This window comes from Myotis lucifugus, unplaced genomic scaffold (genome assembly GCF_000147115.1).
Source record: "Myotis lucifugus unplaced genomic scaffold, Myoluc2.0 scaffold_520, whole genome shotgun sequence".
Classification (NCBI taxonomy): Eukaryota; Metazoa; Chordata; class Mammalia; order Chiroptera; family Vespertilionidae; genus Myotis; species Myotis lucifugus.
Genome location: NW_005871568.1, coordinates 99,655 through 112,954, shown reverse-complemented (window position 1 = coordinate 112,954; position 13,300 = coordinate 99,655). Strand labels below are relative to the sequence as shown.

The 13,300-nt window shown below is 49.6% G+C and overlaps 1 protein-coding gene across 1 annotated transcript in view; it reads right to left on the bottom strand.

Moving 5' to 3' along the window:
- The window catches only part of SLC37A1 (solute carrier family 37 member 1), a 42,033-nt gene extending 28,889 nt beyond the window's left edge, over window positions 1-13,144 (bottom strand). Inside the window, exons 1-5 of the mRNA XM_006103894.3 lie at window positions 12,993-13,144; window positions 10,411-10,630; window positions 2,820-2,901; window positions 1,133-1,265; window positions 453-531 (exon numbers count right to left, since the gene is read on the bottom strand). Coding sequence (XP_006103956.1) covers window positions 453-531; window positions 1,133-1,265; window positions 2,820-2,901; window positions 10,411-10,466 — 350 coding nt within the window. The 5' untranslated portion in view covers window positions 10,467-10,630; window positions 12,993-13,144. The remainder of the gene's footprint in view (window positions 1-452; window positions 532-1,132; window positions 1,266-2,819; window positions 2,902-10,410; window positions 10,631-12,992) is intronic.
- Between the last annotated feature and the right edge of the window lie 156 nt (window positions 13,145-13,300).

Below are 13,300 nucleotides of genomic sequence, written 5' to 3'. Positions count from 1 at the left end.
CCTCACCCGCACAGCCCCTGCGCTCAGGTGAGGAGCCTGTGTGTGCTGAGCAGGGTGTCCAGGTGGACACGTGCAGCACACACTTGGTAAGCCGTGGACTCAGTGATTTGGGAACGTAAACAGATGGCGGCCCCGGAAAGCAGAGGCGAGGATGCGCTCTGCTGAGCATCACGAGGAGCCACCAGTGCCCTGCTCCTCAGTGACCACATCCCGCAGGGCTTGCCGTGTGTCCGAAACCCAAGGGCCAGGAAGGCATCGTGGAGAGTCCACCCTGCCCAGCAGTGCGCACCAGCTCTCACTCTTTCCTGGTCTCTGAGAAGAGACTGGAAGGTAAGGGGCCTGTAGGCGGGGCCTAGTGTCACGCATCCTGCCTTCGTCGGTGCACACACCTGAGAAGGTTCTGCATGGAATGGTGTAACGGGCCAGGGTCCCGCAAGCTCAGGCGGACCTACCTCAGGTACATGCCGATGGCGTACGCGCATAGGAAGGAGTAGTCCAGGGCCCCGAGCAGCTGCTGGTAGTTGTCCTGATCTGCACAGTGAAAAGCGACAGGCGGAGGTGAGTGGTGCTTAGCTGTCACTCAATGTCAGTGCGTGTTCCCGAGGGGCAACAATACACAGAACCTCTGCTCTCCGAGGAGGATGGAGAACGTGGCGGATGCGTGCTGCTGGGCTGCTTGGCAAACAGAAATACAGCCACCACATTCCAAACAACCACTAGGCAGTCACTGTTTGTGTGGATAGACCCTCCTGCCTCAGGGTGAGCATCCATTTCTTCATTTCCTCCAGCACCCGCCTGGGCCAGCCCCGCACCAGGCCTCGGTGGTCTGTGCTCTGCGCGCCTTAACTTCCCACTCTGACAAGTACGACATGCAAACCGTGGTCAGATTTCCCCACTAAGAGGATCTTTGTTCGGGCGGTAACACTTCTTCACACAGGCCCCGTGACAGGGCAGCGGCTGGGGGAGTGGGACTGTGGTAGGTTAGCTCCCTGGACACAGTTACCCTCGAGGACATGGGCACTGCGCTGAATTAGCAAGGCTGGAGGAGCCGGAGGAGTGGCCATGCCAGCGTATCCCAGCGCCCGCCGTGGAAGAACAGCCCACTTCAGAGCTGCGGGAACAGAGAACTCACCAAACGGGGCCCAGCCGCAGTCCGTCTCATTGTCCAGGAGCTGGGGAGAGGGGAGGGCGCTGGCTTTCTGGCTCTGGCTGTTGACTCTGACTTCAGCCCCATTCTCGGCAGCGCAGTACTTGTGGAGCTCACCCTGGGACACCCACGGGAGACAGAGGCCAGAGAGAAAGGGCACTCAGCAGGGGTGCAGGGCCAGAACAGCGCCCCCTCTTACCAGCCTTCCTAGGGGTCCTGGCTCTAGGGGAGGATGTCACCGTGGGCAGTCTGCCTGGGACCACAGAACGCGGGCGGGTACGGTTTCCCGGGCTCTCCCGCAGACCCGCTCCTGAGCACACAGAGCAAACACCGCATGTCCAGGGCACCAAAGAGGACTGCTCAGAGCAGCTGTGCAGCTGAACGCTGAATGCCTGTCATCCTCAGACCACCTGCCCCGTCATCCTTGGACCACTGCCCATCATCCTCGGGCCACCTGCCCAGAATGGACCAATGGGTTCATCTTGCTAGATCTACATGGCTGGGCTAAACGCTGCGGCGATACAAGAGAATAGTATGCAACAAAGAGGATACCCCCCACAAACAATATGCCTGACACAAAGGAGCTCCAAGGGTAAGACTCTATTTCCATTTATGATGTTCAAGGACAGGAAAATGACTCCATGGTGACCTTGATTACCATGGCCGGGCACAAGGAGCCTTCTGGGAGTTGGCAAAGGGCCAGAGCTCCACCAGGTGATGATTTCCTGGGTGAGCATGGTGCATGGGACTCATTCGCTCTGTGCTCATGTGGCTGTGTCATCATCACCAGGGCACTGCCCCAAAAATCTAGCCAAGGATTCTGCTTTACAAATTCTAAGTAGCTATCTGCCAAATAGCTTTCCTCCGCAGACCACTGACAGGGAGTGGCGGAAAGGCTGCAGAGGGCAAAAGAATTACAGTCCTGGGTCAGTGTCCTGCCAACGATGAGAAAGTGAGGGAGGGACAATCGAGCTGTAACGAGCTGTCTTTGGCAAAGGACAATTTCCTTGTTCCTCCTACAATAAAGAGTCAAACGCCACCCAAGCCTGTTGACAATCTATAGGCAAAATGATGGAATTCCAACAGGGTCAGAAAATTATCTTGCTTTTCCCCAGGTTATGACTGGCTAGTATGTAGGCTATAAAATCTTCTTTACTCAAAGTCAAGTTTAACTGGCCATTATGTAGGCTATTATCTACTCGAATCTTCTTTACTCAAAGTGTAGTTAAATGCCGGTTTAATAGCTTCCTGCCCGCCCATCACGCAAGCAGGAACTCGGCGTTCTAAGAATAACGAAGAGCCACCACCACAGCCCAACTCAGGGTCAAAGCATGATGATCATAGAAGCGATTTGGGAACAATTTAGGATTGGATGTTTTGGAGAGAAAATTCACACAAGAATAAATATTGAACTATACTTTAGGATTCTGAAACTGTCAACTAATATTACTGAGAGTATACTACCTTTGAAAGTATAAATCCTAAAACATTTTAAATTCAGAAAAGAGAAACTTAAAAAGCAAAGCTGCCAAATAACTTGCTTCTACATAATTCATTTTCCCCATTTACCTTCCCTGCCCCCCGCCCCCCTTGTCAGTTGTCTCTTAAAGTGACTAGTTCCTTACAGAGATTACAGGCAGGATAAGAAACTAAGTGTTTTATGATTTCTTACCTTAACAATGCTGATAGGTTTTCGAGATAAGTGGAAACTCGCATACAGCAAAAATGTCAAAATGAAAATGAAGGTTCGATACCTGAAACACAAAACAGTGTAGGAAATGATGCCCAATAACATGAGCTGCATGAGGAATACATGGCCACTGTAACTCTTAAATTTTCTTATGCTGCATATTATTCATTCAGTCATTACCAAGTATTGAATCCTATTGATCATCCTATATAATAAAAGGCTAATATGCAAATTGACCCTAATGGCAGAACGACTGGTCGCTATGATGTGCACTGCCCACCAGGGGGCAGACACTCAATGCAGGAGCTGCCCCCTGGTGGTCAGTGTGCTCCCACAGGGGAGTGCTGCTCAGCCGAAGCTGGGCTCACGGCTGGCGAGTGCAGCGGCAGTGGTTGGAACCTCTTCTACCTCTGTGGCAGCGCTAAGGATGTCCGACTACTGGCTTAGGCCTCCTCCCCACAGGAAGGCAGGTCCTTCTGTGCCCTGAGACCCAGCCCCTCACCCTGAAGAACTCACCCTCCTGAGTGCATGAATTTCATGCACCAGGCCTTTAGTATCACTATAATATTATATTTTAAAAGTGAGACTTCTGTTTGGTCCAAATTGAAACTATTTAAACATTCATTTTAAAAAAACCACTATAAATGCCCTAGCTGGTTTGGCTCAGTGGATAGAGCATCGGCCTGTGGACAAAAGAGTCCTGGGTTTGATTCTGGTCAAGAGCACATATGGTGGTTGCAGGCTCCTCCCTGGCCCGGGCCCTGGTTGGGGCGTGTGAAGGAGGCAATGTGTTCTTCTCACATTGATGTTTCTCTGTCTTTCCCTCTCTCTTCCACTCTCTCTAAAAGGTCAATGGAAAAATATCCTTGGGTGAGGATTAATACCAACAACAAAAACAACACCATAATCAAAGAGAAATCTGGGACTCAGAAGATGAACACATGTTTACAAAGCAGACAGAAAGGAATGATTCTGTAGTCTGAAACAAAATTAACTGCAAGCTTCTTGTAAGCGGCTATCCTGGGCACTGACGATCATATTTTTTACTTTTTAGCTTCTATGCAACTTTTCCGAAGGACACAAGCAAGGCAGAGACACAAATATCTCACTGACCTCAATGAGAAAAACCGAGTGATGCTGACAAGCTATGAATAAGGCCAATGCATAAAAATACTGGTCAAAGCCCTGCTGCTCTTTCTGGTTTATGAGAAAAGCAGTCATGGGGTGAGGGTTGAGGGGGAGGGGGAGTGCTGAAATATATGGGCATCTAAAAACAAAAGATACTTTAGTAAGAAGATAAAAGTTCATTCCAGTCTAAAAATTTGAACCATGCTATTATGGAAAAACATTTCTTAAGGGGAAAAATACATCAGGAGGAAAAAGTATTTAGCAAGAGATAATGAGAGGGGCTCCCCCCAGGAGGGCAGGTTCTTCTGTGCCCTGAGACCCAGCCCCTCACCCTGAAGAACTCATCCTCTTTCTGGCCTGGAAAGGCCGGTGACTTTCAAGTGGAGTGATGGCTGGGAGTGATAATTACCCAGGACAGAGGCGGCGGAGATAGGAAAGAGGCAGCAGGGGCCCCAGCCCACAGAGGAGCCATGGCCACTGGCCTTGGTGGTGCTGGGACCCTCCTCCCAGCTCCGTCTACAGCTGTGATTGACACCTCAAGGGCAGCTTTCCTCCAATAACACAAAGAATCCTAGGGATGCCTGCCTCTCTGGCCAGTAGGGGACAAATAAATATTTCTGGATTAAAAAAAAAAAAGGTCATATTTCAGGTGGGGAAAAAAGGTTGGCGGGACCATGGGACCAGAACCTTTAACTGCCAGGATACCTGTGCCTTAGGGAGAGGAAAACACTCAGCAACTACTCCAGGAATGAGTAACGACATGCCCCCACGTGCCCCTCTTCGTCAAGGAAACACACACTGAGGGTTTTCCTAGGATTCTTCACTCTCCAAGCCCAGGCCAAGGACCAGATAGGAAAAAAGTAAAATAATCAGAAATGAGTGCATATTTTATCCCAATGGACAAAGACTACGCAGGTATAGTGGGTTTGTCCCAAAGACCAGGCCTTTGTCCTTATGTTTCTGAAAACCATCTGTTTGAGTCAGGAATGACATTCTCTCAGTTCTTTGCCTGAAGCTCTGTTATCCCACCTAACTCTAGGCTCCTATGTGCCTGAAGTTGCCAGCAAAGGAAGATTCTAGGCCATCGGAACTCTGTAAGCCCTCTACCCAAATTTCCAGCCCAAGGGCAGATTTGCTGGCTACTTCTGTCCACACTAGATGTAAATTACAAGGGTGTGTGCAGCCTATGGGACCCTGACCTGCCCCCATTTGGGTACAGGGGTCCCTTTTCCAATCTCCACAAGGAGTATTTTGAAAAGTCCTCAGACTGGGTTACCTTCACACCTCCCAAATCCGAGTATGAAGGAAGAATCTGGTGACAGGTATGGGACCTACCAGGAGAATCTAAAGTTCATAACCACCCAGCTAGGAAGGACTTTGAGACAGTAGCTCTACTTAAATGGGCCGTGGGTTCATGCTCTCTACCCACAGAGTATTCTATTTATAAATATTCTATTTTTATTAAACATATTCACATATTTATAAAATAGAACAAATAACCCAGAACTGAAGAGCTCCTCCATATGTTCAGACAATGTCTAAAGAGTCCCGGGACCCGAATACACCTGCATTCTCAGGTAGTCAAGATGTCTAGGGTATCGAAACGTAGTGGCAATCCCTGGGCCAGGGCCCCCCTTCCCTGGGCCTCCATCTCCATCCCTGGGCCCCTGCCCCTTCTCTAACTGGGCCTGGCAGTACAAAGGTGGTTCCAGGACTGGGCCTCATTGGGGGATACCGAGCAGAGCACATGCCCAGGGACCCTCCATGAACACGTGGCCACAGAGGAGAGCAGCATCCGTTTCCAGCTGAACTGAATGTTCAGCTCGGTTTTGGGTGGAACTGAACTACCTTGATGACTCAGCCAGCAGGTTGCCAGGTTCCCTCCGAGACCCTTTTTATTTCTGCGGGATCATCTTGGGTTACGGGCTAAAGTCCTAACCCTCCTCAGTCCTTTGCCACTTTGTGGTTTTACCTTCATTGTCTTTCTTCCTTTATCATTCATCTTTTATCCATCTCGTACTGAGTTGCACACTGCCCCCCTAAATTCATGTCCACCTAAAAGTCTCAGAATGTGACTTTATTTGCACATAGTCTTGCGGATGTAATTAGTTAGGCTGAGGTCATACTTAACTCATGTATGACCTCAAATCCAATGAGATCCTAAGTCCAGTGACTGACATCCTTATAAAAGCCAAGTGAAGACACAGAGACAGACAGACAGACAGGAAGACCCTGTGACAATAGGCACAGGAGGGCAGAGGGCTGCCAGCCACCGCCAGAGGCTGGAAGAGGCAGGAAGGACTCTTCCCAGAGCCTGCAGTGGAGCGGCCCTACTGACACCTCGATCTCACACTTCTGGCCTCTGGAACGGTGAGAATACATGTCTGTTGTTTTAAGCCACGCAGTGTGTGGTACTTTGTTACAGCAGCCCTAGGACACTAATACAGTCCTCTACTTTTGTGTTTTGTGTTACATTTAGGCTTGTGAATATTAAGAAAACACAATTAAAAATGAATGATCGGATCCCTTCATTCATCAGTGTCCCACTAACTTTGTGCAGTTATGCCTGACTCCAGCATTGGAAGAGTGTTTGGGTTAATCCCAAGTTTCTAGCAAAAAAAGCCCATCTTGACAATGATGGCCCACGACAGGTGCACCTTCTAAGCTTCCTTAGAAATGCTCCCAGCTGAAGAGCAGCCTGCTCCGCGGTAAGACTCAATGCAGAATGTGTTTCCTCCTTTGAGTGTTATTTATCTCAGTCATATGCAAATAAGGAATACACAAATGCTGTAGATGAGAGTCACTGAGCAGTCTGACTTGGCACCGAAATTAGCCCAAAGACACCCTTAATTTAGAAACAATGAGACCACACAGCTGTGATGCGAGTCCTTTTCACAGCATCCTAGGGAGGCACATGACTTTGGTGACGTCAGCCCTGATCACTTGGTTAAGGGCTGCCTGCCAGACACTCCCCCCACCCCCTTAGGGAAGCTATAACCTTTCTCTCTAAGTAACTAGTAAGGAATTTGTGGGAACACACTTTGAGATTAAATAAATAAGCTCTTCCTCCAACTTTGCCCCAAGACTGTGCGTCCCTTGGTGATCCTCACCTAAACTAAGCATTGCCAATGGTGACAGATTGGCTGTCCAGGTTACGGACACTCCCGTATCCTTAGGAGCTGCCCTTCTGCTGTGGGGAAGGGCTTTCCTTTCTCCCACTTACCCACTTACTGAATTATAGCCGCGTGGACTCACTGGATTCCAATGATATTCAAGGGCTATAATCCATTACTAGTATCATTTATTTTAAATATCAAATCATCTCAGACTTGGCAGTGAGAGCCCTTTCGTTCTTAAGCACGCCCTTATTTTCTGGCGCGAGATATTCCTGGCTCCTCTTACTTCCCCTGCCCCAGCACTGACATAGCCCAGTTTCCAAAGACGCCCAGCTCCCTCCATGGGAAACGGCACATAGACACCAAGATCTGGCACCAGGTGTGCTCATGTTGTGGTGTGTTGCTGTTCCCAGGGCCTCTTGGTGGGCAGGGATAGGACATTTTACACACACACACACACACACACACACACACACACACACACATGCAATATCAGAGGTCCTCAAACTTTTTAAACAGGGGGCCAGTTCACTGTCCCTCAGACATTCCACACATGCGCACTGCAGGCCCGGGACGAGTCGGCTGCTAAGCAGGACAGGCAGCGGCGGCAAAAACACCCGGCGGGCCGGATAAATGTTTTCGGCGGGCCGCATGTGGCCCGAGGGCCGTAGTTTGAGGACCCCTGCAATACATACACACACACCACATACACACACAGAGGCATATATATCTAGTTCTCCCCTGCTTTCTCACCAGTTCCTCTTAATTCCTATCCAATACCACACGATTCACTCAGTCCCTCCCTGCCCATATTTTTAACTCCTTCACCATCAGTGAGCAGCTGTTTCCCTTCTGTGGTATTCTTGACAAAATCTGAATCTAATCAGGAGGAAATACTAGATACATCCCAAACAAAAGACAGTCTATTAAAAAAAAGGCTTGTACCTTTCAGAAATGTCAAGGTCATAAAAGACAAAGAAAGGCCAAGAAACAGTTCAGATGAAAGGAGATTAAACTTACAGGACAGCTAAATGCAGTGTGCAGCTCTGGACTGCATCCTGGGCCAGGAAGAAAGCTCTAAAGACATTACTGGACATCTGGTAGGATTTTGAATATGGACTATGGATTAGATGATAGAACCTAATCAGTGTTAAATTTCCTGATTTTGATCTGTGTGTGTAGCTATATGAGAATGTCTTGTTTATAGGAAATACTTGCTGATGTATTTAGAAATAAAACAACATAATGTCTGTAACTTACTCTCAAATGTTCATAAGGCATTTTACACACACACACACACACACACACACACGCACGCACATGCACGCAGAAGCAAAAAACACCAGTGCTTTGGATTTGTTTGCAGGTGGAGCCCAGGCCTCAAAGCTGCCCTAGGTCACTGTACTTGAGATTCAAAGCCCAGGAGAGAGACCTGTAGTCCCTACTCCCACCCCCGCCCCCGCCCGATTCCGCCCTGCCTCCTGCTGCACCTGCACTGTTCGCTGTTTGAGGAAGGTCCTGGGAACAAGGCCTCGGCCTTGAGGGCCTCCACTGGTTGCCGTGAGATGGAAAGTCCTGAGACTCACCTGCCTATCCCAACTGCACACAAAGGAGGGGTGTCAGTTCCCCAACGGAAGTCAAAGTGATGCTAGAAAGGGGCGGGTGTGCTGGGTAGAAACACAGAGAAAATGTCCTCCGTAGGAATGTTAAAGCCAGTCTCTTTAGGATTGCTAAATCTCAGCTAAAAATAACTTTTAAAGGTCAAAGAACAAGTTGGAGGCAGAGATGGAAGAGAACTGAGACAAATACTCTGTACCCTTGCTACCCAAAGGGTGGCCAATGGGCTGATGGCACATTGCCTGGGAGATGCAGACTCTCAGGCCCACCCCGGACCTATGAGTCAGAATCTGCATTTTAACAAGTTCTCGGGGTGATTCACATGCTCACTAAAGTTAGAGAAGCCCTGCTCTATCTCTGTAGGGCTCACCCGTAAAAAAATAAGAATCTGCGATACACAGGAGTTCTTTGTAACATTCTTTTAATTTTCTTCTGTGAGTTTGAAAATTATATCAAAATAAAGTTATAAAACCAAGAAGCTAAACTCCCCCCAAATAAAAGGTCAGTGTTGGAACACTTGTGGCTAGATTTGCAGCAGGCATGAAATGAGTCAATGCGGGGACTGCTCTGGAAAGAATGGCATGTCTGAAGTCCCACCTGACACCCAGCAGAGGCCTGAGAAGATGCAAAGGGTGTGGAGGCCACAGGTGGGTTGTCGTGATGAGATGAAGGGGTCCAGAATACGCCAGTAGGGCATAAAAATATTTTGAGGGGAAAGCATTTGAGTTCCTGAAATCTCTTCTGTCTAAAAGCAGAGCCCCCGAAAGAACTCAACTGTCCCAAGTCCCTCCCTGGGAGGACACAGGGGAGACCGACTCATTACTGAAGGTGAGAAGTGTCCACCTCACACCCACAGACACGACCAACATTATCATATCTCCCGTCCATTCTCCTAAGGCCACTTACATTTCCAAAAAGGCATCTGTTTTCCCATCAGTGCCCCTGTCCTCCTCCTCTTCCCCTATTAAGGTGGCATATTAGCCCCAAATTCTAATACCTCTTGGAGTCACATTTTTCTGTAAACTCCTATATATATGTGATTACGTTTCTTTTCTCTTGTGAATCTTTTTGTCAGTTTTATTTGCATGCTCCCAATTACTGAACCAAAGAGGGTAGAGGAAAACTTTTCCTTCCCAAATAAGATCAGGAGGGGAGACACCACTGAGACGGTGGGTTAGAGGCCAGAGAGCCCAGCTCTAGACTCTGCCCTCACCATCGGCTCCCTCCAAGGGGCACGGAATTCATGACCACTCCCGCCCTTCCCGGAAAAGGATTCTCAGAGCACACAAGCAGGGTGTCTCGGAAGAGAAAGTTGCGTTCTGGTCAGCATCTAACTTGTTAAGATTTCACTTTCTCTCTGGGAGCTCTGCCCCAGTTAGGCCACTCACTGAGCTCAGAGTTCATATACTTTTCACTCACAGGCATGTTATAACCCTGTCAGTGGTCGGCGGTCATTTTTCTGTGGGAGCTGTGATTATTACAGAAACCACTGAAGACCATGAAGGAGTCCACACGCTACCCGTCAGCGCCAGAGCCAAAGATGGAGGCCAATGGCAACGTTCCTCACAGCTTCCACCACCGCTAAGTGACTCCATGGTTACAGGGAGGATAGCATCCGTGTGCATTTGATCATGAAACCGGGGAGAGCCGGCTGCACAGTGGCCCTCGCCCACACTCAGGGCCATGCTGAGGCCAGAGCCGCCAGGACTTACCACTGGTCCCGGGAGAATGAGATGATGAAGCGAATGCCGGCAGGGAGTCGAGCCATTTACACGTGGACCTCAGAGCTTTGGCCACGAAATCAGACGCTTCATAAAGAGGTTAGTAATCCTGGCTCCCAGTCCCTCTCTTGTCCCTGCACTCGCACAGGCTGGAAGCGGAGATGTCCTTTCGGCTCGTGCCCCCTCCTCCTTTCTGCAGAGGCTTAGGTCTCTACAATGAGAAAGAGGAGTTGAAAAGTCAGGGGTGCTGACAATGGCACCTTGGAGTCCCGGGCAGGAGAAACTCCCTATACAGTTGTTAGCCAGCCCAGATCAAAGCTGGCCTTCCTGGGTGATGGGAATGCCCACCGCCAGGGCCACTAGGTGGCAGCACAGCGTCTGCCTGGGGAGGGGGCGGGGCTTGTTCAGAGATCGCTGAACTGAATTTCACATGATGTTCTGATGATATAAAAAGAACCACTGAGTTCATCTCTATCTGGAAGGCATCTAGAGATCAACCCATTCAACCTTAATCACAATACTCTACAGAATATTGACATTCACGTGAACCCAGTATGCGCCCAGTGGTTACAGAGCAGGCCAGGGAACCGGATGTGTTCCATTCCACCCACGCTGGACCAGGCCACAGCTGAGCCACAATAACAGAGGGGAATGTGGGCCTGGACCAGATGGCAGGCCATCAAACCAATCATTTAATTGTGGCTTTGCAACTGAATCAAAAAAGCTGAGGGAATGAATTTCACCTCTTAGCTGCTTCTCCATTTCTCCTGAGGCCACCTCAGAGGCCATGGGAAATGACCCCATTCTGAAGGCCGAAAGGAATGTGTAGGGGTGCCCCCAAACAGAAAAGGGGCCCCAGCACACCAGGCAGGCCTCCTGTCCCAAAGCCATGACTTGTAGTTTTCATTCTTCTACACTTGGCAACAAGGAGCCTTTGGACCAATGTGTTAAATAACACAATTCCCAGAGTATAGAGCATGGGCCGTTCTGTCTTACACTCACTGAAAAATCACAGGTTATATAATTTTTAAAAAGAAAGCTACTTTTGAGTAAACACTAATCTTGATTTAAAGAAGCTGATATTTATTTAATGTCTTCAAAACATTTCCTTGGGATAACAGACACATAACAGCAAACAGTTCAGATTTGGAGGACTTACACTTAGATTCGTAAGTGCCTGTCTTTTCAGTTAGACCCGTTCCCGGTGTTCATTCCTGCCATCACTAAATCAATCAACCAACCTCAACTCAATTCTGGTCAAACCTGTAACAGCAGCAACAATCCAGAAGGCGCTGGAAAAGCAATGGGAAGAAATGTTCCCTTTCTTTTAAAATCGTGTGGGCTCTTCCTCCTGTAAACCAGGTGAGCAAGTGCTGCAGCCTCATAGTAAGTGCAATTAGAACACGTGAAGATGGTGAGTTTACATGTGGGGTGTTAAGAGCTCAGTGTCATCCCAGGGAGGGGTCGATGGGGGGAAAGGAGACCTATGTAATTCTTTAAACAATTAAAGAAAAAGAGCTCAGTGTCATGAGTCCTCTTCCTCCAAAGCGCGAGCAGTGCCCTCAGAAAATCATTCCACTGAGCGCTGGTGGGACCACGAGGCCTCCGTAGGTGAGCCCACGGCCATTCCGGCCATTCCGAGGAAGAGGCAGCCGGCTCACTCCAGAGGAACAATGAGGCCAGCTGCTGGACTAAGTGGGCCCAAATCTGGTCGGTCCAGTTTCTCTCAGTCCCCTCCCCCTCCACCTCACTTCCTGCGGCCCAGCCCCTTCAAGGAGAGGGCAGCAGAACTGTTGTGGGCACACAGCCCAAGCACATCAGAGGGCTTTTTGAAAAATGGCTCTCACTGGCCCCCCTGGACCTCACCACCACAACAGGGAAGTGTCAGAATATCGGTTTCATTCTGTTGTCAGAGAGCAGCTTGGGAAACACCCATTAGAGCATCTTCATGAAAATGTGCAAAACACACGTTTTTCTTCTTATCTTCCCAACAGCCCAACTAGTCAACCGTTAGGAACGGCCCGAGGGAAGTTAGCATGGGGGGGGGGCACCCGCAGACTCCCCCTTGGTGATCGGTGCAGCCAGAGCAGAGCCCTGTGCTCCCCGGAGAAGAAAACAGTGAGACTCCAAAGTAAAGGCCAGAGTAAGGTGGAAGGTCTTCCCAGAGCTGCAGCTCGGCTGTGGGTACTCAAACCAGCCCACGCGTGTTTTAAAGGGCCCATTAAAGACACAGTTTCTCCAGTGGATCTTCTTTTAAGGCAAAGGTGGGTGAGAATTGCATGTCCCCCCAAAACGTGTTCTGAGAGAGAGGAACTTCCTTTCCAGAAAACACTTTCTGTGGTTTGTGCTTTAAAGGCTCTGCTCCATGTGAACTATGAATGACAATGGCCCTAGCGCTTCCCTGAGGCTTAAATACAAAAGCGCATCCTCTCCTCCCCTAGGACCACGGCCAGTGCAGGCCCAGCAGGTGCGAGGAGCCAGGGCTGGGGCAGCCGGCAAGCTGGATCTAAGGGAGTTTAAGGAGCGAGCAACGGGGGTAAATCTGGGCTAGTTGCCCAGGCAAACCACCTCACCCTATTTAAGTTCAGGTCAGGCGAGCTTTCCGGGTAGTGAGCCCCGCAGACTTAGGGTTCCGCCTTTAGAAGACTTTCCAGAGTCCTCCATTCAAATGCGTCTCCAGTCGCCGGTTGAGGCAGCCTGAAGCTGGGAGAAAGGAAACTGGCGCGCGGCGGTGGCCGGCGGCTGGGGCACTTTCTGGCGCCTCGAGCCCTACAAATACAGAAGGCGCCGTCGCCCGTGTGGCAGGGAGACTCACAAAATGGGAACCAGCTGCTTAACAAACAACCCAAAGCCCCGGCAATGTACGCGGAGCCTCCAGGCG